The 25,329-nt window shown below is 39.6% G+C and overlaps 1 protein-coding gene across 15 annotated transcripts in view; it reads right to left on the bottom strand.

The window, feature by feature from the left end:
* The window catches only part of LOC120772340 (cAMP-dependent protein kinase type II regulatory subunit), a 77,138-nt gene that overhangs the window by 2,066 nt on the left and 49,743 nt on the right, over nucleotides 1–25,329 (bottom strand). For 11 of the 15 annotated variants that reach the window (XM_040100893.1, XM_040100894.1, XM_040100892.1 and 8 more), the window contains 8 exons: nucleotides 18,318–18,538; nucleotides 7,940–8,121; nucleotides 7,214–7,314; nucleotides 6,186–6,281; nucleotides 5,364–5,511; nucleotides 5,174–5,249; nucleotides 4,920–5,102; nucleotides 2,468–3,562 (listed from right to left, as the gene is read on the bottom strand). In XM_040100893.1, the coding sequence (XP_039956827.1) occupies nucleotides 3,420–3,562; nucleotides 4,920–5,102; nucleotides 5,174–5,249; nucleotides 5,364–5,511; nucleotides 6,186–6,281; nucleotides 7,214–7,314; nucleotides 7,940–8,121; nucleotides 18,318–18,528 (1,140 nt within the window). In that variant the 5' untranslated portion in view covers nucleotides 18,529–18,538 and the 3' untranslated portion in view covers nucleotides 2,468–3,419. Of the gene's footprint in view, nucleotides 1–2,465; nucleotides 3,563–4,919; nucleotides 5,103–5,173; nucleotides 5,250–5,363; nucleotides 5,512–6,185; nucleotides 6,282–7,213; nucleotides 7,315–7,939; nucleotides 8,122–10,781; nucleotides 11,617–14,011; nucleotides 14,620–18,317; nucleotides 18,539–25,329 lie in introns of those variants that run through there. The other 4 variants (XR_005705053.1, XM_040100891.1, XM_040100904.1 and 1 more) reach the window with 3 other exon arrangements.

The following is a 25,329-nucleotide window of genomic DNA, read 5'->3' as shown; positions in this document are numbered from 1 at the left end:
GTATAAGACTAACAGATTCCTATTTACAAAATTAATGGAAACACAGAAAGAGTTCAACACCCTCACAAGCAAGTTCACACACACATATTTACAATTGTAACGGGATTTATATAAGAGAGGCAAATTTACTCTATTGAGACTGTTGAGTTCGATCAATTAAAGTTCTTGCGTTTTGTCGTATACATACATATGTATACGTTTGCTTATTCAAAGTATATTTTCAGTTCCCACGGATTTTATCCGGCCAAGGGTTGCTTTTTCGGCGATCTAACCCCGTTGGGATCGGTGAGTATTAATCAAATCAATTAAAGTTTCGGTGTAAATATTGTATATAACGGCATATATGAATAATAAAAAATAACTGTTTTGCGGCTGATTGAGGTCTTGCTCACACTTTTATTTCCGAAGGTTTACAGGAACTACATACATATGTAGATCATTAAGTTCTGTTGTCAAATTTTTTAAGGAACCAACACCTCTTCAAATGTGGGTTTTAACCAAAATTTTTAACTTTTGTGTATTTCTGAGGCCAAATAAATTAAGTTATTTTTATTTCGATGTGAAATTGCACAATTTGGTTACTTTTCGAGAGCATTTGAGAAGATTTCAGAAGATTTGAATTAATGTTAAAACATTTTCCATTAATGTAATAACTAGGGAACTTTTATGTTAGGCAAAATGAGTGTATTGTATGTGAAAAAAAACAGTTAATTTCAACTTTAAGATTGGAATGTTTTGAGGTAAACTTTTGGGGGACCTGGGACCAATCTTTCCTGGTATTGGCACGCATTTACAGTCTCACTCGTCCGGGCTATAATTCTGACATTGCGACCCCTTGAAATAGAAACGAACTGAACTGTCGATCGCAGGTCTTGAAGACGGTTGGTACGGAGGAGCAGGCAGTTAGTATCTTCCCACTTACACTGGGAATTACGACAATTAGTGGCCTTACGCATTGAGCACTAAAATACCAAAAATGTTAAAAATCGGTTCATGAAAGAATATTAAATTGTCAATAAAAGCTTTTATGTGTGTTGGCAGTGTCAGTGTGTTTATGTGTATGTGTGACAATCCGTTTATTAAAGGGCTCAATGAGTATATTAATGCAGAAAGTGTTAAAAGAACCGTTACCCTTTTTTACTTTAGACAACATAATTTCCATTACTTCAGCTCATTAACGGTATTTTCTTGTCTAACGGTACTCTCATAACTGTTATTCAAATATTACTGTTTGGCGAACTGGTAAAAGGTATAAGTTGTTGTTGTTAAAACACTGTGCATGTTTGTGTGTGTGGTGAGGATATCTTTTACCCGATTGGAGCAAGTGTCCCTTTGGTGTTTTGTAGTTGTTAATCGGTACTGGTGTGTGTTTTGGTTGGCTGTGTTTTTGAAAGCGGTGTAACCCAATTGACCAAGATTAGAAGCTAACATGCGCCGTTATTTTCTTCTAATTATTACTCGAGCCTTACCAATGCGCCTTTTAGTTGACCTTGCCTCCAAAGTGGTGATGAAAATGACGGTGGAAGTGGCAGGGTACCTTTACATACCTAGAACTTATGGGCCTGCTTTCTAACAAGCAACTACCGATCTAATTATTTACTTCTTAGTGCTTTTCTAACACCTTCGTGAGTACTTGAAGCTCGGAATAGTACTTGTGCTTCCTCTAGTAGCTTGTGCTTTTGTATTTCCGTTAATGAAAGAATTGCATAACAATAAAAATAATAATAAAATCTAAAATACAAAACTGCCGTCCGACCGGATCTCGTAAAAAACTAATTCGGCCTCTGTATAATATATCATGGAATTGATATTAATTGTTATTAGAGCTACAAATCGGACGACAGAATACAATTTTGGTATACTAAATGGAGGTCTCGCCAAGTATTTCATTCATTTTTTTATATTCCTTCCTTTTTAAACTGCTCATATTAAGAGACCTTTCAGTATCGTTATCAACCGAAGATTGTAGTTATACAGATTTATATGTGTACATATATTGTAAGGAAATTTTAATTCTCTTAGAGAGGTATCCTCTGAAATGAAACAGCGCTTTGCTTTGTTTTATTGGCGTGAACATCGCTGAAGTGAGAAGCCGAAACACCCTCCAAAGGGTTGTGCGCTGTGTTTGGGATCCGCCGGATGCCTTACTACTACATATGAGCAAAAAACAGTAAGACTTTGTTCATAATTCCGAAATTCCTTATTAATTCTTCGAAATCTATGTTGTACCCCTTAAAGTAATCCCCCTTGTCCATAATACACTTGTGCCAACGTTTTTTCCAATCCTTGAAACAGTTGTTAGAGGCAATTTCCGAAATAGCCTTCAAAGCGCGATGCGATTCAGAGGATCGACGCAGTTTGCGACGGTGCAAAAACCAAGAACTGTCGGTCCATAAATCCGGCCTCTTTTTACGAATTGCTTCGCGCAAACGGCGCATTAGATTCAAATAGTATTCCTTGTTGACAGTTTGGCCGGCCGGAAGGAATTCGGAGTGCTTGGCATCTCAATAATCAAAGAAAACTGTCAACTTAACCTTGATTTGACGTGACGCTTAATATGTTTCATAGCATGCTGGTAGCCGGGAAGTATTGATTCAATGGAACTTCTTTGTTGACTAATTTCACTAAAAATCGCCGAATGCACTTTATGTTCTTCAGAAAGACAAGCTTATACTAAGCACTAATGATTATTTTGATGTGACGTTTGGCACAGATGTAACTGTCATACCGGCCTAGAAAAAAATATTTCAGCGAATGGTGGAAAGTCTTACTATTTTTTGCCCACAGTGTATCAGTTCTATCTTTTGCCAGTTTTCATAACTTGAAATAATTATAAAATATTTTTTTGCTTTGCATTTATTTGTATGCATATAAATCTTATAACATTTACTCAGCGTTAGTATCAAAACGGAATGTATTTAGAAGCATCCATTCCGTTCTGGATTTCCCTGGAGACTTGTAACATTGAGTGCACGAAATTCAACACAAACGTATACAAAAAACTACTGTCCATACATACATAAGAAAAGTGAATGATTTTTAAAATATATTCTCCCGTGCAAGATTCGATAACTGTTCTTCATAGATTTCTGCATTTCGCTTGAGCACATCCGTAAGGAACCCGAGTATTCGCTCGAAAGCGCTCTTGTCCAAATCTTTCACGCATTGCCAAGCACAAGTCGATTCAAGCATTTGATTGTTTATTGAGTTTTATTATTGATGATTTTTTAAGGAGAATTTAAAGGGCATTAAAATAGATTTGTGGATAAGAAGGTTAAAAGGAAAGTTTACTTTTTTAAATCGAAATGAAGAGTTTTCGGTTTTTGCATAGAAATAATTAATAATAACAAAAGTTAAGTAATGAAAGCATACAACTAATATTAAAATGATAAAACAACAAGCAAACGGAATGAATGGCTCTACAATTTAATGTCCTGCAGCACTTTCATATTGTCATAATAAATGCGCAAATCATCGTCTAGGTAGCGGTAACCGCTGATGCCGCTCTCCAACAAATTCGCACATTTGCCCAACAAACGCTCGAAGCAATCGGTATCTAAGACTACAAACATAGGGCCCACGTATTGTATAACAAATCGGGCATATATAAAGCATACAGATACAGTTACGCAAGCACAAGCGGAGGAATTCAGAGATACGAAGTTATACGGTTTAACGAAGTTTAAGGAGTAAAATTAGCAGGGGAAAATTAGGAAGAAAATTGAAAAATAAAAACAAAATTAAATTAATAAAAGCTTAAAAAGATAAAACATAGGCGGAAAAACAAGCTAATGCAAAAGAGAAATGAAAATAAAATGGCAAACTAAATATTTAAAAGGCAAAAGAATACTAAATACCACATCCACTAGGAAAAGATTTCAGTAAAAAAAGATTTCTGCAAACACATTTAAATACATACATACATATGTACATACATACGTATATTAAAGTTCATGTGTATACTTCATTGTATAGGTTAATGTAAATAGTATAGTATTAACGGTATATACGCTGAAGCACTTCAACACAATGATTTGAAAATTAAAAATATTGGTAGTCGAAAAAGTATTTTCGTATTTCGTATGGCAATAGTTCGCTCGCTTTTGTTCTGGAAATTTTTATGTGGAAGAAGAACTTCGCTCTGATCGACCTACCGTAGAAAAAGTCGATGAAACTATGGAAAAGATTGAACAGTTTCGTCACATAAGCAGCAATGACATCGCTAAGAGACCTAACATTCATCATCAAACGGTTTTGAACCATTTAAAAAAGGCTGGCTACAAAAAGAAGCTCGATGTTTGGGTACCACATGAATTGTCTGTGAAAATTTTAATAGATCGAATTAAATTCTGCGATTCTTTGCTGAAACAAAATGAAATCGAACCATTTCTGAAGCGAATGGCAACAGGAGACAAAAAGCGGTTCAAATTCGACAATAATGTGCGAAAAAGGGTCCAAGCGTGGTGAAGGTCAACAAATGTTCGCAGAGCCAGGATTGACGGCTCGAAAGGTTATGCTGAGTGTTTGAAGGAATTGGAAAGGCGTCATTAACTATGAGCTGCTCCAGCCTGGTCAAACGATTTATTCTACATTTTACTGTCAAGAACTGATGAGATTGAACTTCAAGAGAAGTCTGTGAAAATTACTTGTCGCAGTTTTTCGCGGAGAAACCAGAATAGTTTTACACTAATGGAATAATGTCTCTAGCGGAAAAATGGCAAAAGTACGAAAAAACTTTTCGACTGCCCATTAGTATAGTGTAAACGGTGAATACGGTGAAACAATAATTCGAAAATTTAAAATAAAATGAATAAATGTTTTGAAAAATCCTTTTCAATGGATGTGGTATGAGTACATAAAAGAGCTAACTTTCGAAAGTAACAATAAGTTGAGTTAATTTTGTGGTCTTTTTCACTTACATGCAACTTTGACATCTCCATCTGCATAGACGGAAGCAGCGCGTGGTCGGTGTGTAACCAAAGCCAACTCGCCGAAATATTGACCTTTACCTAGGCGCGAAATCTCTATCTCCTTGCCATCTTGATCCATTTTCACCGAAACATTACCATCCTCTATGAAGTACATGCCATCAGCGACGTCACCTGCAAGGAGTAAAGCATATAATTTTGTAGAGATTTGAGTGCTTTTAGGTAAGTAAGTTCGTTCTCCCGACCTTGTTTGATGATTCTCTCATTACTAGAGAAGTGCTTGGAAACCAATGCATCGGCCAAATTCATGCGTTCATAGGACTAAATGAAAATATTCAAAAATTAAATGAAATAAATTCTTGTATGTATAGAATGCTTCTTGTAGTATAAATTACAGAGCACTTCTGTTTGAGTAATAAGCATATGGTTGCTCACCTTCAACGCTTTCAACATTGGTACACTGTCCAATAGCGTCTCGTACATTTTTCGCTTTTTGAAAGCGGACTTCAATAGAATGCGGCGGAACGTTTGACGGTCCATGGCCCAGAGTAGGCCCTCTGTGACAGCCTGTATGGAGGCGGCTCTGAAAGCAATCGAGAATCGTTACATAAATGGCAATGTTAGTCCTTAAAAAGAGTTAGTTCCCAATCTGATCACTCTTTTTAATTTAGTTGCATGCACATATGTATGCTTGTAACAATGTGTGTGTGTGTCTGTGTGTAGAGCAAAGGTAAATCGATAAAATGCTTTTTAAGTTTATTTTAAGCTTTACTTCCAATTGAATAAACATCTATTTTCAACTGTAACGCCTCCTCCCATAAAAACGATGAATTACACACACACACACAACCACATGCAAACACATGCTTGCCAGCTGTCGGACACAACCACGCACACAAACACAATCTCTCGGCCAGGTTGTAATAAGGATAATTAAGGCACTAAACTCCAGCACTTTTTCCATTCAAAAAGCTTTTGTGCGCCAAAAAGGCGAAAAATGTGATTTCATTAATTTAATGGGAACATTTATATTTTCTATAAAAAGCCAGGAATTTTTAGTTTGTTTTTGCTAGAAAAAGTAATTCTGCTGCCTTTATGAGCAGCAACTTTTATTCATCACTTTAATGCTGATTGGTAGTCAAGCGCATATAATTTTGAAATAAATATTTTTATACAAAATTTTAAGCATTTACATACTTCATAATATAAATATTTATTTATATATACTTATACTGTATAAATGGAATTTTCACTCACCTTGGTACGTTATAGAGCAATGCCAATTCACCGAATATTCCAGTATTGTCGTAAGTGAAAATATGATCACCATTACAAATTACTTTGTAAACTCCACTGTTCATTTTTTTTTCGTGCAGCAAAGAGTAGATTAAAAGAGAAAAAAGGGAAGAATTAGTTAAAATATGATTAAGTATTCTTATTAGCTTGAAGTAATTTAACAAAAAAGTTAAGGGTGTTGCAAGCTTAAATCACACATCGAACGACTGCCGGGTTTGATGAGAGCGTTATTCATGTCTCCAATTCACCAAGGTATTTTACAGCGCTTGCCAAGTGGTAACTTATTAAGCACCTCATAATTCGACGAATTTGATTTAAACGAAGAAAGCGCTTTCAATTTTGGAGAACACAAAACTTAGAGAAATTAAACGATTAATAAGGGCACGAGCTGGTGTGAAAATTTGGTGAGAAAATTATATTCGAAACTAAACTTGAGTTGACTGTAAGAATTTTTGAAGACAAAACGAAACTCGTATAATTTTCCGCCTTTGGTGCTACACGTTTTCCTCCTACATTCATTAAGAGAGTATTCTAATCTAAAAAAAATATAAATAGAAACAATCAAAAAAGTGGTTCAAATTGTTTTTTGTTCACGCTCTCTGACACGATTTTTGAACGATATATGAACATTTCTTTGTGTTGTTAACTCGTTATTAATGTTTAAAAAAATAGGTCCCTAGATTCTATCACAGCCGAGGAGCATAAACACTATTACGAAAAGACCAAACTTCGAGGCTTGTGACCTCAACTCGACGTTACTTTTAGCCGAGCAACGGCAACTTGCATGAGATGCTTTATCATTTAAACCCGTTCACCAAATCATCGCCATTCAAATGCAATAAACAAAAAAATCAATCCCTTTTAATTCCACTCATAGGAATGGGGAGTAAATTTGCATGAGAACGGAGGGTGAGCGCACAGCAATCCCCGTTTAGCTCACTCACTCACCACTTAGCCGGGCGTTACCATAATTGAAATGCGATACTCACGACTCAATAACATAGAAATTATCGCCGTCATCACCCTGGCGAATGATGAACTCGTCCGGCTGCACTCGCTTCTCGAACATGGCGTCCAATACTTGATTCATCTGCGAAAAAAACAAAATGTTTGAATGTAGAATGTATGTGAAACACGAATTTGCATGTCTGTCTGTTTTTGTATTGAAACATGTGAGACCAATTTCATATTTGAGAATAATGAAGAACAAATATTGAAATTGATTTGCATGTCTGTGTGTTTGTATTAGAAGTGTTGTATTCTTCGAATCTATTTTGGTCTCTCTACGGGAGAAAAATTATTGAGACCAGCTTTGAAAATACAGAAATTGTATTCATATGTGGCTCACGGAAACGTTAGGCTTAGCTTAATCTTTCACTAAGCGGCAACGGTAATTCATGCTCCATACGAAAACGTCGTTCTACCTTCGGTTTCTTTGAGTTGCTGTTCGGTTACAAATACAAATTTGTTTAGTGCTCAGCAAACAGGTGTTGAAAGCGTATGCGTCTGAGGTTAGGTTGCCTTGAACATAGTGCATGCACTGGTGGACCTAAAGGAATGCTATAAAATATTCCGTGGGGGAACAAAAGCATCTTACTTGCGATGCTCTATCTCTGTGCGTTCATTTCAAACGCTACAGGAAACCGCAAATGAAATGCAGTTCAAAGAAATGCAAATGTATGTATGTGTTTGTGCCGCTGATGGCACGCACTCACCTGTTCATCGTCCAACGAACGGAACAGCAGTACATTCTTCACCGAATCGGTTAGACGTGCACGTTGCTCATCTGATTTGGGATAGACCTTGCGTTCGGCCTCGTCATCGTCGGCGTCGTTTTCTGGATCATAGGCTTCGGCAAATACGGATTTGCGGCGTGTGGTAAAACGGCGGACTGGCTCTGAAGATAAACAAATAAACGAGAAAAATTAACGTCTTGGCATGAAGAAGGCTGCAGCATTTTGATCGGCAATCGGTCGCTTGAACCCCAAAATAGCAAAATACTTATTCTTAAATTCGGGATGTGGAGAAGTGTTGGGCGCTGGAAGCCTGTGCTTAAATGTTTTGTTGTGGAATTCGATGACAGCGCTCCCAGCACTCAAATCCCACTAACGATTTGAATATGTATGCTATGTGAGTATGTGTGTGAGTGTGTGTGCGCGCGTGTGCTAAGTGCATTATTCATACGCCACGCCGGACGCGAGACGCTGCGTTGTCGCACTTAATATGCAAAATATTGCGGTGCTCCGTCAAAAACTTAATTAAATTAAATGATTTGCACTTTAAGTGAACAAATGTGCGAGACTTGACGGGCAATTTGCGCCAGCATAAATCATTTTGAACGGACCTTCTCTGAAATGCAGGGTCGGGCAGCAGCCGCCGTTGGTTATGTTAGAAGAATGCGGCCGGCGATATAAAGTGCGAGTTTTCACACTTAAAAATCACATAAAAGGCAAATGCGAAAGCGATTTCCTGCCGACGCAGACGGAATACCCATTTTACAGATGACAAGTGATTTCAGGTGGGGCGAAGAGTTCTTAATCTGACTGAAAAGTAAAGTTGAGAGCTAATAAATGTTAAGTTAAGATTTACTACAAAAAAGGCGAAAAGTTTCGTTGGGCGTGATGTTGTTTGCAGTAAACTCTTCAATTACTTTTTACAAATTAAAACATAATCTTATTTTAATATTCACGACGAATATGCTTCTCGAAATAGCAAAAATAATAGAATTAGCGCAAACTTTTAGTGCTATTGTATTATTCTTCCGTCTACTGACGTCTGATGGACTTTTATGCTCACAAAGTCACATCATGTAAACACACGCACATTACAACGTCCACATATGCGTGCACGTGTGAGTATGTGTGTGCGAAAACATTTGTTATTTTCATGGTGGACTTCCACGCAAAATATAATATGCGAGGAAAGCATAATAACATATTTGAGTGTTTTTGCAATTTGGTGCTTGAATAGCTCACGTCCCCGGTTTGGCTCACTGACAAATATTTACAGCAAACAAGTGGGAATTCCATAAAATTTAATTAAAACGCATGCAAATGCGTGTAGAATGTTCACTTGTGCAAAGTGTTGAATGCACACACACACAAGCTTACGTACGTACAAGTATGCCTGGGTGAGTATGAAGTGATTAGCCGCAAAATATGCTATCGATTTGTGGATATTTATGTCTGTATCTTTATCAAGTTTTTCTTTTCTTCGATCGACAGACAATGAGGTCCTTTGCGATAGTTTGCCCGAAAAGTGCGACGTCTCGACTCTTCCATATCCTTTGTCTCTGAAAGTCCTGTCTCAGCATAAAACATTCTTGTTTCCCTTCTCTCCTTTATCTAGATTCTAGACGACCATCTTCTGCAACTCTGTATTCGGAACCTGTCTGCATGCAGTAAAGCAGAAAGACTTGTCATGTGAAATGAAATAAGTGAAATCAAAAGATCAGAGAAGACCAAATTCCGGACGTAATATTCCCCAGGTAAACTCATTTTGATCAAATTTATTAAACTTGAGCTCTGCATTGCGGATTCCGTTTATTTCGTTTACTGCCACTCTTCCGCTTCTTCACCCACTCACGCATTCAAGCATCGTCCGTGGCAAGAGGACTCTCCGAATCGGTATTCACTTCCCTTTCGGTGCAACTGAATGGGGCTGTAACAGCAACAGAAAACAACAACAACAAAATTGTGTTTGCCACAAAAGCAAAGGCAAGCAGCTGCCGAACAACAGCAATGACGGCACGAGCCCGACATTCCCATGTGGCATTCATAATTTTCTTTGCGTTGGTGGGGCCGTCCCACCCCCAATCCATGGGCGCATTAAAACGCAATTAATTTACGCATCTCAATTAAGAATGCACTTTGGCGTTTAATTGCTGCAATCATGTTGCAATTCCAATTTGAAGATGTGGAAGCGGAAGAATTGGGAACTCTCCGAAGCGCTCGTGGGCATTTTCTGCATTCAACTAGTTGGGGAAACTTAAGAAAGCGAGTTTCATCATCGGAAAACATATTCGGAAAACGTACTGGAAAAATGCGGTAATACCCAATTTACGCAAAGACATAAAGTACTATATATGAGACAAGACAAGAACAAAATACAACAATTTTACTATATGATTTCGAAGTAAAAGTAAATTTTTGATTATTAACCAAAGGTCTTTTTATTAGTCACTGTTAATAGCAGGATCCAAGGCAAAAACACCAATTTGTAATAGTTTAAGCTCAGATCCGATATTTCAAATCTAAATGATCCTTTGTGGTTTAAAGTTTATAGCAAGATTTTGAATAACGGAATTTTGCAGTCGATATGAGCTGGCCCTCACAGAGAGCTAAATTATTATAGAACATGGCTCGATAACTCGATTGAAGATTTCATTGAAGGATTCCCCGACTGTTGTGCGAAACTTGTCCTGATTTTGTTGTTGCTCTAATTTCAACGGCAAGCTTTGATTTCCGCTTGTATTACCGGGAGTTAATGACAGTGTTGCCATAATAATAAGCTTGATAATTGTACTTAATAAGTGTGTGTTGGGTGTTTTTAGCTTACCGAGAAGCATACTGGCAGTGGAAACTTGAGAAGCCATTTTCGGGTGAAACGCTGCCGATGACGATGTACGGTGGCCAACACAACCGACTCGCGAGCACCCGAGCGCGTTCAAATGAAAGAAAAATGCGTGCGGAAGAGGTGAAGGGCAGCAGCGATGCGCCGGCGGCAGGCGTGCCACAAGCAATTACGCGTTCACAGTAGACTGCGCAACTGTGCAGCTATAAGCAACGCGCCGCGCTGTTAGAAGCGTTTTCGCGGCCGTGTTGTGCGTGGCTATGGCAACGAGGGCGTGGGTATGCAGCCGATGCGCGCGGAATGCGAAGAAATGCAGTAACGCCCACGCACCGGCGTGCGGGCGTTGGTAAGTGTGTGTGCTTTGCGAGTACGCGCTCACACACACGCGCACACTTGAGTGGCTTAATTAAATTTCGTACGAATGTGCGAATGCTTCACTGCCCCGTGGGTGGCGGTGCGTGGGGGCGGACGGATGCCTGGTTGTTGATGCGCTGTTATTGTTGATGTTGTTGCTGCTTGGCGCAGTTTATTTTTGCTCAAGTAGTTATTCCGCACTTGATTGTATTAGTTAATTGTAGTTAGTTTGCAATTTCTTCTTGTTTTTGCTTTTAATTGGAGCTATTTTTGAGATTTCACAGCTAAATGCTGCTGCTAGTGTTACATGGAGGCACACACACAGACGCCCGCATGAGTCGGTATATGGAGGAAATTATGTTGCCAGTCGCTGAATGTATTCTCTTTGAAATTTTTGTTGTTATTCGCGTTATTAACGCACGCGCGCGCCCAAACTGACGAACACACACACACACACATGTGTATGTAAACACCACGACTACAAGCAGCAGATAAGTGCGGCATTAAAAAGTTCAGTGCGAAGTTTCCAGCTAAAGCGACTAAATATAGAACCCAGGAGAGGATTCAGCGGATCTGGAGCCGCCCTGCCACACCTACAAATTGCAGGCGAGAAAAGGGAATGCAAGGGAAACCCTTACAATTGCAGCCAATATGTGCACAATACAACAAATGACACAAGCTTCGACATAATCCCGTTGCGTATCTTTGACAAGTTTCAATGAACAACAACAAGCTGCTCTCCGGCACCCAACCAGACGACAAAAAGCGTTGTGAACGCGCATGGTATAAAGGATCCGGGATTAGACATTGATGAATTGAAGTGCAGAATTGGGTGAAAGATAAAAGCAACTGCAAGATATTGCAAACAATATCCGCCATCTTGGAATCAGTTCTACGTAAACCTCTGCCGTATATGATAGTGGGTATTAGAAAAAGTGAGGTTAGGCCACTGGCATCTTGTTTTATTCTAAGACAAAAGTAGATGAGCGCTTTCCACACAAGTTGTGGGACTTGTGTAACTACGGTTCCTCTTCTTCTGCTGTTGTTCCAACGTCCTTAGTGATCTCAGCAGTTGAGGAAGGAGTGAATTAATGCTATTATATGGTGTCATGGTGTTCGAATAGGATTGCCGAAAAGGTGCTCTGCTCACATATGCGGTTTATACCCCCAATGATTTCGTTTTCGCTGATATCGACAGTAACATTTTATTTCATGGGAGCTTTCCAAAATTTAAACCACTCAAAAAAACGCTCCCCATAAATAAGGGTCCCGCATTGAATAACTGAAGGAATAAACTACAAAAGCACACACTGAAATAATAATTATATTATGCTTGTATACTATACGTAATGAAATGCAAGCGAAAATTAAGCAGACGAAAGTGAAATGAGCAAGCAAGCGCCGGAAAGGAGCGAAGGTTACCAGTGGCGAAGTCATGAAGGAAGGACTTTAGTGCCGAAATAATTAAATGGAATGTGTGGATAGTAAATACATATATGTATAAGCGTTTGTATAAACATATTTAAAAACTTAAGCCAGCACATTTTACTTATATGCATTTATATGTTTCTTTTAAACGACACCCATGGAAAATTGTTTATTTATTTATTTATTTATAATAATTCATATAACAAAGAGAGTTTTATTATATAAATACATAAAAAATGGTTTAACTTTGGGGTATTTTAACAAATTCAGCCTTCCACGAAAAACTACGGCGAAATATTTGTGAAAGGGGTATTCTTAGAATAAAACTTTTAGATCCAGTTCACAATTTGTGCAAATATAAAGAGCCACTTTCAAGTAAAAAGTGCTGAAAGTCTAAATATTCTGCCAGATTTGCTTCGAATTCGGGTAAGAAAATCGAATTAACTTATGAACTTAGGCATGAATTGCACCGGTCACTGGACAGAAAGAAATGAATTTCCCCGGAACATATTCAACTTGATGGCACAAGTGAAGCTGAGCATCAACATGGAACAGGAATCGCTACCAAGAATCAAAGGCAAAATAAATTGAACGACCTTCAAACTACGAGTGTTAATAGCATTGACAGACCGCAGCGTTAATCCGGATTAACTGTTTTAACTGATTTAATCCGGATTAGTTCAGGAATTAGTGAAGATTACTCCGTTGCTAACTCCCATTTAATTTTCAAAATTTTAGAGAGTTAGCTGCAATTTCAATGTATTGTGAATGAAAAACAAGCAACACTGACATCTGCTTTTCAAATTTTTAATAATAAGATAGGAAGTTTTAAATTATGATGCCGTTTTAAAAATAATGTGTTGATATGCTTTTGTAATAAAAATTTGTTTTGTAAAAATTAAAAAATCATTGATTAAATGCGGAGTTAATCCGGATTAACGCTGCCGTCTGTTAAGCCTATAAGAAGCTTTTGTAGAGTTTTCACAATACATCTCAACAATTTTTTCAACAGAGTCATGCCCGCTTCTGCAGCAGGAACTAGAAGAAGTCACTTTATCACAGAGTGCACGGCACTATCTTCAGCTAACCCAAATTAAAGTCCGGCATCTAAGTAGATGAAGTGGGAAAATTATCAAACATCGAAGTGTGCATGATGACACACAGAAAACTACGAAAGCGGAAAAAATTAAATAATGAGGAATTCTGTGTTGGATGACAGGAAAGATAATATTCTTCGCAGAACCCCCGAAAGATGTGCGTGTGTGTGCCCATAATTGTCGACAAAAAACATAAAAAGCTGGGCGCGCCTTTGTTGTTCCGCGTTTAATGACAATTTTTATGCTTCGTGCTTGGGCTTTTCTGGGTTAATTAAGCATTGCATTAATTTAAACGACAAGCAAGTGTGGGCGCAGGGCAAAAGAAACGAAGAAAACCTAAAATAATACTGCCAAGTGCCACCAGCAGCAACACCAACGATGACAGCGAGTTCTCGTCACCTTTGACGGCGAAGTACGCGAAGTTCGCAAAACACAGTAAATTCGCCTCAACGCCCCGGGAATTTCACCAAAACGAGCACTGCGATAATGTGCACTTGACGCGTAACAGGTGCGCACTTTTGTCTATTAGCAATGTACAAACGCGTTAACGGGGTCACAACAAGCGGCGATAAATTTTGTCTACACTTTGCGCGGGCGTCCGCTCTTGCCCCTCGAGATATGCAAATTTTATTGTTTTTTTTTTTTTTTGCGAAATTCGGACTTTGCCAGTCTTTTGCCTATCACAGGCGAAGTGCTGTTTTATGCAAATAACGGTTACGGTGTGGTTGCGACGGGATAATCCAAAGTGATGAGTCGAGCTTTCTACAGTTTCGATAATTAAGCGACAAAGACGCGCGCGAGGACCAACGTGGAGCGCAATTAATTAGCAACACATCCTTCACTAATAGCGTTTCGAACGGAACGACAGCGCAACGCTTGAAACGCTACGAGCACAGTACAGCGAGTTAAATTTTCATAAGTGTCTCCAAAGCCGAACCAACAGCTACACTGGACGTCGAACGACTGCGGCTGCGGTTGGACCTCGCCGCCATCTGAGCGAACTTACTTATATGGATGTATGTACATGTATGTATGGGAGGGTGCTTGTATGTATGTGGGTATGGGCGCATTGGAGTGGAAAGAGGGAAACACAGGGAGCAGTCAATGAAGCGACTTAAAATACACAACGATAGGCCGCGGCCACCCCTGAGTGATGCCTTCACACACCGTTGGATTCGACTGAAATCACAGAATCCAACAAGTTGAAGAGCCGTACTTGTCATCATATCCAGAAGCATAAAGCTCTTACAAACACCCAAACACAAGAAAAGAACGGTTGTAATAAAGGGTGATTGGCTTTGGTAACCGTATAATTGAAAGTTATATAATTTTCTGTATAAACCAACGAGTAAACCCAAAAAGGAATCGATAACTAATTCGATTTTTTTATAATGATCGTTTACTCCAAGTTCTTAAAAGTTTTAAAAATCTATATACCACGTTATAGTAATAGTAATAGTCGTCCTTACTTAATGAGGCACCCTTCATGTTAAGGTAGCACTCACACACTGGTTAATAAGAAGGAACAAGCCGAGGCAAAAATTATTGTTCTAGTGGCAAGGCAGATGTACAAAGCAATCAAACCAATAAAACAACAAAAATTGTTCACCACTTTCACTCATTGCCTCGGAGGAAAGGTTAGCTATTAAGCGAAGGTAGGATTTGAGAGGGAAAGCGACGGAACCATCAAGAGGCAACTGCGCACTCGAATAAATCGCATTAAAACGTTGTTAATGGCCGACAAGAGCTCATCGCCACACACACACATGCACAGCCAAACATGTGAAGCAGTGGTTCGTAGCGTCGCTATTAAAGCGCGAAGCTATTTCTCATAAACGGAAAAGAATTCGAAGGATGAGTTAGAACAAAGGCAGCAGCTATGCGCTAAAAAAAGCAGCTTAGCCATCTCCCAGTAGTGGAAGAGGGCCGAAACATTAACTGTACATGTAAATGATGCTCTTGCTCTCTAATGAATGCGGCATTGTCAATGTGCAGAGGCTTTGATGTCGCATGATTGACTGGCGGCGATCAATATTTGTAGGTGGCCCAGCACTCTCAATGCCCATGTGAGCGTGTAGTTGAGAAAGTGTGTACTGTGCGCATTTATACGTTTTTCTAATGACTCTTAAGGCGCTACACATGAGCCATCAAGCGAAATAAACTAAACTACAATGAATGAAGCTTTGTGTGAGTGTAAGGTTGTAAGCCACTGTTTACACACACAGCAGTGTGGCCACAAGCCCCACCAGCTCAGTTTAGCGGACCACAGGCATGATACCGTTTATGCGACCGCTTCGGACATCGACGTCGGCAAGAACATTCGTTTTTTACATAAATTCCAGCAAGATTCGAAATTATATAGCCATGTACTCTCTTCCCGCGCCTCTACTCTGGATCTATCCTAGCTTCTCTTTAGAACAGTTTTTAGAAAAGCTCATCGCGACCGAAAGAGAGAATCGATTATATACTTTGATTGTGTAAAAGGACATCGCTTCTCTGTCTCTTCCCTAACCCATTCTATATTCAGATTATCTTGGCGTGTGGTTTCTTCGGTATGAGTCCAGAATTCAACTAACCAACTATAAGTTACAGCGAATCTATGGTAGCGCCTCATTTGAAGGCCCATCGAATATGCTAGGCAGAATCATTATTTACGCGCATATTTAGTGTTACGCGTTCCCCGCTCTCTTAAAAAACCTTTTCACATTTCAGTAAGCAATAACAAAAATAATAATAACAAGCGATAAACAGACATTCGTGAAAATGGTCACAAAGCAGCTTTTGAGGTGATTGGCATGGCTTAGGTTTCGAACCGCAGCACCACCTGGCTCATCTACCGCCTGGGCGAATGAGCAAATAATTAATAGTTCCTTAATGAGGCAAGTTGTCCGCACAACCCAGAACCGAACCGTTAATGAAGCGATGTTGGCCGCAATGCTGACAGCTGCTGCCGCAAAAATAAACTGACGCTACGACGGCGGCAGCAGAGGCGAAGCTGATTAATCTCTGCGCAAATTGTGGCAAGCAGAGTGAAGTGGCCAAAGTCGGAGCAAAGCGGGTCAAATGCTTGAGTGAAGCGCTTTTAACCAAGTTCGATCGAGCGTAAAGACAACAAAACAAACACACTTTTAGAATGTTGAGAAGAAAGACTGCACGAAGGATACTAAAACAACAAGAACAGCAACGATAAAAATAATAACAATGTGAGCATGTAGAAAGTTGCTGACACATAATGAGAAGCATCCATAATCTGAACGAACTAACCTAATAAATGCCACTTGACCCGTCGAAGCGAGACAAGGCATGTGGGGGTACAACGAAGTGGAAGTGCGTCCATGCGGTTTGGTGAGAAGGCGCACAAATTTATAAGTTTTAATATGAGCATACTATCTAGATAAATGCATATATAACGGTACAACTAAATTTGTGTGAAAAGTTTTCGTCGATTGGTGCCCTTCGAAACAGCCGTTATCCATTTTAATTAGGTTTGGCCGAATGTCGCGAGAAAAAATCCAAAAAATTTGCGTGCAAACTTTATCACCGATGACAAGCGCCAAAGTGAATATATTCGCCGAAACCACACCTAACACACGACATTCAAAACACCGGCTACCAAAAATGCCAAAGAGCCAAGCAAATGGAAGCATAATGTAATGCCACAATATCCGTGCGAAGGACATGACATTCACGACATTCAAAAGCCGAGAGCCTAAGGACTGTTGGAAATTTTGTTCGCGCACGTAAATTGTGCCACAACGAAAGGTGAGTGGATATGTGCACATGGATATTGATACATACATAAGTATATGGGTAGACACGATGTTACAAGTTTTCCCAACACCTAATGAGTTGATGTTACGAGTTTCCGAGAGAAAGGTTCTGCGGAAGATTTATGGTCCTTTGCGAATTGGCATCGGCGAATGTGGCATACGGTGAGCTCTATGAGTTATACGACGACATGGACATAGTTCAGCGAATTAAAAGACAACGGCTATGCTGACTATGTCATGTCGTCTGAATGGATGAAAACGCTTCAGCTCTGAAAGTATTCGACGCAGTACGCGCTGGGATACATCTGGCGAGGCTGCGAACTAGTAGGGAATAAGGAAATAAATTTCCACTTTCTCTGTGAATATGCCCAGGCCTATCGCAGATCCGACACAGAACACTCGGAATCCATCCATCAATATTGGACATTAGTAGCTTCATCGAAACCACAAAATCTATTTGAGCGAGGAATGAAAGTAGTAAAACTACCACTGAGCTATAACGAACATGTGTTCTCTAAGCTGTCACCAGACGACCAGCAGATAGGTCCTATTACTGGAGAGGAGTTCACAAAGGAACCAGTGTGAATGAGAACTTAAAATACTGTTAGAGATTTTCAAGTTATTTAGCTATTTGTCGGTTAAGTTCTGAGTAAATGTCGACGCAATCAGACATTGTGAAGCCGCACTTTTGTTAAAGTAGCTCAAATGTATACTCGATGCATACTACTTTAAGCCGCGTTTCACATTTAAGAGGAATCTCACTTTAAATCGTTCAATATATATTGCCCGTACTGACTTCCGACCTGTGATTGCATTTTTGATATATTCATTTTCTTCCTCTTAGATTTTGTAAACTACTGTATGGTGCTTACCTTCTTCCTGTGATATGATGCTGCTCTCTGGGGAATCTGGACGATAGAAATTTGCAGCGGCCTGACGATTCGACTGCAATTTATTGAAATACTGTACTGCATAATCGACCACATCTCCGGGCTGTTCCAGCAGATACGCTATTGAAAACTCCAAGAGCACCTCTCTCAACGCCTCGGGCACCTGAATTCGCTGCTTAGAATCGGTCGACATGTTTTCCGCTCTACAAGAAAAAAATTGTCAAAGATTTAGTAAATGTCTTTTTAGTTTGCAGAAACGAGAGCTGGTACAAAGTATGTTAAGGACTCTTCGAAGAATCATATCTTTCGGTGTAAATCCGACGCGTAGGTGCTTGAACAAATAACCACTCATACAATTAGATAACTTCAATTGATAACTCACGAACACGCACTTAACATATTCATGCTTTTGCCTTTGTATGTATGTGTGTGCGGGAGCGAATGCGTGCGTGCTGTAAGTACGTCACTTAAGTAGTCGGCGTTCGTCCGCTACTTAGCAGCATCTGGAGCTAATTCGTAGCGAGACGGCGGCATGGCTGACCATTATTTATAAATGGCTCGGTGGGTGCTCAGACACGCTTCCATTTGTGGCGCGCTATTGTCCGTCCAAATAAACAATTCCACGTATTTATCTAGGTGTGTTTGTGTATGAATGTCCAGCCATCAAGCATGGACAAGTGCCAACTGCCATCGCCAGCCAATGACCACAAGCGCGCTTTGTTGTTGCCCAATCAACGCACTTGTGCGTCCGCCAGCGGAAGCGCCTTCCTCAATCGACACCAATGCAAATTACTAAAAAACAACAACAATTACGTACACTTTTACATATTCAGATATATGTAGTGCTAATGGTGGGTGCGGCCAGGAAAGGAGCTGAGCTGCAATGCAGCGGAACGTGCTTAACAACAAGCCGCTCTTGCGTGCTTTCGCTGGCGGAACTTAAGCTTGAGTTGGAGCGCGGAAAACTAGAGGAAATTCATTTGATTCTGTTTGTACTAGTAATTGCGAGTAGAGGGGGAAATAGTGAAGGTTTGGGGGCAATTTACAGAAGGGAAGCACGCTGATTAATTGAAGTGAAAAATACCGTTATATTTCAGCGTGAAATCGAAGCGGTAGTGTGGAGACCTCTACAGATTTCCCTAAACTCAGGAGATAAATAAATTTAATTTGATGCTCCTTTCAGCAGCTCCGTCGTTAACAATCAGGCCAAAAAAATCAAGCCTAAATAACAATCTGGAGGAGCATCCCAGGAAAGCAGTTGCAGATCCTCCGAGATAATCTAAGGGCAGATCCTAGGAGCTATGAGTGCTTTCCCACCACAACCGGGACCCTCCCAACCGATTGTGCTCAGCGCCCAATTAATTCCACAAAGTGATGGGGCGGCTATTCGGCAGCTACAAACACATGCATATAACGACACAAAACCGCTCAATATCTGTTTGTATAATTCCGCCCGCATTTGCCTTTGAATGCTGCAGTTTGACCACGTTTTCCACACATAAGCGGCTGCTAGGACTATTGTGCACACACACTTGAACACACATATGAATACAAGTATGACGCAGTGCGCTTCCCACTTACTGTCTCTGAGTTGACTTATTGGCCGGCTAGCTGTCTGTCCTGCCTGTCCAAGTAAGTCAAAATGTCTGACAACTTTGGCTTTTATCACCCCTGTTTCATGTGTACGCATACAAACACACATACATAAATATACATGGTACATACGAGTGTGGCTTGCGTGGCTGATCGATTGGTTTGCCTTACATGTAGGGCTTCAGACTAACCACCGTTGCATTTGACAAATTCTACACACTTAAGACATACATACATATAAACATGTGAGGCTTAGCACTTACATACACATACAAAACATACATATGTGGGGGTCAGCTGCAGCTGAGCTGTGCGCAAATATGTTTAAGTGCCATGAAGGTACCTTAGGTGTTCTTTATTGGAAAACTTAAGTGGGAGTGCTCGAGCATCTAGTCATGGTAGGCAGGTCTAATTGTATAAGTTTATATGTACGGTCCAGCGATAAGTTCCTTACCGGGTAGATGGATCACAAATGTGTGGATATGCGTATATGTAGAGCTCGATTTCCAGGGTCGCCCAGCACTACTACCACAGCGCACAAAAACACATACATGCACATGCATATAACATATATGTAAGTATGTATAGTACTCCCGAATGACTCCCTATAAGGTAAAATTTTGAATGAACTTTCATAGTTCCAACACATATGTGTGTTTAGGATATAGTTGGAGATAGATTAGTTGAATCTTTGTTTATGTTTCTCTTCTGTGTTACCATTTGCAAGAACTTACCCTTTTGTACTATCTTTTACGATTGGCCTCTTTTTGCAGACTTTCGAGTACAACAGGGTATAATTATTGCATATAAAAATACCAGAAATGCCTCTAGTCACGTGCTACATTGCGACTAATCGCGCACTCATTCCGCACTTGTCGCATGTTTTGCAGGGTATCTGGTAGTGTCGAAGATAACAAAGCGAAAAAAGCGCTTAATGTGATTGTGCTTCGGGTTATTATTGGCGTTTCGCAGGCAAATGTGTCAAACTGTTTCGTTCGTGCACAAAACATGTGTAGGTGCTCACATACATACCACATACACAGGCATACTTGACAGTCACATACACTGCGATCATCGAAATGCACACAATAGTAACAACAACAATTAACAATACCATTCGAAGCCATGCACTCTACCCCTTACCCACTTCGATTGTGTGGCCGATAGGGTGCCCCAACAACAATTGAAGCAGCATTCAGCAGTGTTGTTTGCATTTGTATTGGTATGCAATTTTTGTTGATATATTTCCGTTATACGTCAAAAGCACTTGCTTTTCGAGGAGTTCTATCTTGCAAGCATTTGGTGGGGGGTTGCGGTTGTTGTTCATGCATATTTATTGAATGCGGAGTCAGTATGGGAATATTCAGCTTTTTATCGCCACATTTGACTTAACACTATAACAATAGTTGCCTGAAAGTATGTATATGTAGTGTAGATGTTTGTATATACTATAGTATATATATAGTATAACCTTATCTACTTGAAAATGTTTACCTCAGGCCCCCTCGTTATCTTCGCTTATTTTCTCTATTAAATATCAGCTTAGAAAGTTTCAAGTTTGGAATTGGAAGACAAAGAAACACCTGGCGTTGGCGTTACAAAAGTCGACTTTACATGATATCAGAGGGAGCGTTTTGAGGCGGTGCGAATCACTCATATCAATCAAGGAGTAGCTATAACATGTCTTACAAATCATTTTAATTTAATAATTTCTTCGATAATTTGCACATCTGAGTACTTTTCGGAGTCTCTTCAAAAGCAATAGCTTAAGCAACCATATATCTAACGCACACGTCTACCTACGCACGTACATAGACGTATATACCGGCAGAGTTGCCAGTTTTTTTACTGAAAAAAGTTTCAAAATTTGATTCTCAGATTTTATTTCTAATTTTGGAACACGAATTAAGCAAACGAGAAAAAATTTAAATTCAAACTTCTTCTATTTTTGGTTATAAACTTGGGATTATTTTTTTTTATTTTTCAATTCGGTGCTTGGGATTAAAAAGTGATCCGAAATTTTATTTTTTTTTTTAATTTTCGGGTTTACAAAACTAATTTAATTATTTCCTTGGTGCATTTTTTGCAACCCCGTATACTAGCACGATATATGGAGTCAAAAGTATTAGCGAACTACATACAAACACGATTGTATGTATATATACACGATTTTCATAGGGCAAAACTTTCTTTAAACGGCGAGAAGATCCAATGTTACGAACTCATATACAAGTTAAGTGCATCGTGTTCGACGAAAAGTGACGGCGCCAGAATGCAATCGTGCAAAACATTTTTTCCCCGAAATTGGGCGAATTGCCAGCGTCGCACTAATTAAGCCGATAAACGTTGCTGCGCTTTATGGCAAAAACATATATGGAAATTTCGTAAAATATTGCATTCCACTTTATAGGCGTGTGCGAACGTTTATAGCTATATCCCCCACACACTCCCATACACACGCGATTTCGGTTGTTTTCGGCAGTGCGATCCGAAGTCGGCGCAAATGCACACAGCTCACTATTTGCGTCTAACGGTATAGAATCGTACGTGACTGATTGAAATTTCGAGCAAAACTGAAGCAGAGCAAATGAGCCGACAAAAAAAAGCTGAGCTGAAATTGCTCGAACATCGAGGAGAATTAAAACATAATACCTGGCCGAGGCTGTCAGCACCCTCGTTTGCATTGTTATGCAGTCGTATGAGTGTTTTGCGCCAACAACAACTGCAACAGCGACTTTGCATTTGCTGCCTCGGATTACAACATAAATTGTTGCAAACAATTATTATTATTGGTTGTTGTTATTATTGCTGTTCAGGTGAAACAGTAGACGACGTCTGTCTGGATTTGAGACGCGTCGGCGCTACCTAAAGAGCGAGTGCCACTTGCCAATAAATGAATTGCTTGGTGTCGCTGGGCACCTAAATGGCGGCCCAGTAGGAAAAACCAACGTACATAAGTCAGCCTACGGATTTACTTGATCTAAAATGCTTCCGAAGAGAAAACGGGACGAAACAGTCTTCACGACCCATGAATGGTTTCAACTTTTGAAGCTTCCTAAAGCTCCTTTTTGCAGTTCAACGTGACAAATTACCAACACCTTTCAGCAATTTCTCAAGGGCTAATAAGTTCATGAAATCTCACATTATTGCTGTTGTTGTTGTCATTGCAGATACACGAAACATTTTTCCCACTAGGCACTTTTGGGCAGGCAGCGAAGACAACGTAGTCAACTGAGCTCAACAATGCGCTAGTGCAATAATTTGTATGGCTCATTTAGATTTGAAATATGACTTCTAGCTGCACAACAAACATTCTTTCTCTCCTTTTGTTGTATTCTCTATGCGGTAATATCGCGGCAATTACGGCATTTACGGTTCACAACACGAGCTCATATGTCATGCAGATGTCGAAGGAACACGATAATACCCACGTATGGGTGATTTGCGGCTCCTCTTGCAGAAACATTCGAATACTCGTGCCTACGTACAAGACAACACGAAATTTAAGAATGACTTCAAAGCAATGGAGACAAATATTTTCAAGTTAAAAGCGTTAAGTTTGCATTTCAAACACATTTCAGGTTCAATTAAACGGTTTCCTGGAAAACAACAGTTAGGTTCATACATATGTTATTTGTGATGCGAAACTCGGGAATTTCTTAAGTTCGTATGATATTTGCGAAATAAGTAATTCTAAGAATAGTAATATATGTATATGTTAGTATTCTTATAAACACTACATAGACGAACCTAAGCCCTAAACGAGCCGCATTTAACCGCAACACACAGGTGGAGTTCCATGTTTGGCCTGAGAGAGCGAAAGTATGCTCTAGTAGAAAAGACGGTCAGAGATATACCATAACATGATTGGAGACTGATTATATAAATATTTGCGTCTGTCTTTCTACACAATGCAATATTGTACTCATTTTCTCATATAACACAGGCAAGAATTCAACATTCAATGCGAGGGGTTCTTGAACGAAAGTTTCGGCATCTATCGCCCACAATAGCTTACCGCCTCAGATTCGGCTATAAGGAGTTAATGGCAGCTGAGATTGATGGAAAGATGCCCAGTTGCGTCTCGCAAATAAAACTAAATTAATGCCAGGCGTAAATGAGTTATTTCGACGTCTCACCATCCAACTCACCGGTCGCCAAACATCGATATATGGACCGAAAGGTAAACAAATCGTCTATGATTATTAGCACTATGTAAATAACTCAAGAGCGAATTTCATTTGAAAACTTGGCCGAATAAATTAGAAGGCGAACGCACAACTAAACACCTGAGGGACTTGCAAACAATAAATATAATCGTAAATTAGAATCAGTGCTTCTGAAATGGTATGTTCGTGTTGGTGTTCGGGTAGTAAAGCCAATGCGTATGAGTAATGTTACGAGTGATGGGTGTAGTCCGTTATTATTTTCACCGCAAATTCAAATTAACTTTTAACTAAATCACTCGGCACGCCACTGAAATTGCCGGCAGCTGTAGCAACGCCAAATTAATGTCCATAACCACAACAACAATAACTATAACATCATTATAATGAGTTTCACAGAATGTGTTTATGCCGTACATACATTGGGGTGTGAGGGCACGAGTGCGAAGTATTATTGTGCCAATCAGCGACAGCAACCGAAAACATGCCACACAATCGCGTTATTTTGATTTAAAAGTTTTGAGAACTTTTGCTAATTACAAACTTATTCGTCGTCAAATCACAAACTGCAGTGTGTTTTGGAAGAGGCTTCATTTAGGAAGTGAGAATAATATATATTTGTGCTTTCCAGCGCACAAACTGAACTTGAGTAACGGCATTCATGTAATACATCAGCGCTTCCGAGCGCAGATCGCACCGTTACTAAGTTCTTCAAAGAAATGCGTTCGGACTGTTAACTTAACCGAGATCATGTCCACTTCTAATATCGACATTACACAATTCCATAAAAGCGAGTAACAAAAGTATCAAGTTCCCTAAGCGGACCGCTAAGTCGTTTTCAACAAGTAATTTGTACTTATAACTTAAACCCACTAACGGAACTGCCAAAGTTGGCCGCAATCCAAAGCCTTTACGCAAATATACTATTGCGAGCAAAAAATATTAAGACTTTGTTCATAATTTTAAAAATCTCAACTTCGTTTGATGTCTTCCAAAAAGGTTTCCCCGGCGCGGTCGTTTGAGTTTGCTGCATAGTCAGCGGTATGATATTGATTTCAAATTTGGCAAACAACTTACGAAGAATATCGCAGTCTGCGACGATGCATTATCGTGAAGCAAAAACCAAGAGTTGTCGACCCATAGTTCCGACCCCCTTTACGAATACCTTCGCGCAAACAATGCTTAACACTTAAAAAGTATTCCTTTTGGACGGTTTGGCCGGTCGGAAGGAATTC

This window comes from Bactrocera tryoni, chromosome 3 (genome assembly GCF_016617805.1).
Source record: "Bactrocera tryoni isolate S06 chromosome 3, CSIRO_BtryS06_freeze2, whole genome shotgun sequence".
Taxonomy (NCBI): domain Eukaryota; kingdom Metazoa; phylum Arthropoda; class Insecta; order Diptera; family Tephritidae; genus Bactrocera; species Bactrocera tryoni.
Note: the sequence above shows the minus strand (reverse complement) of the source record. Positions and strands in the feature narration are given on the sequence as shown.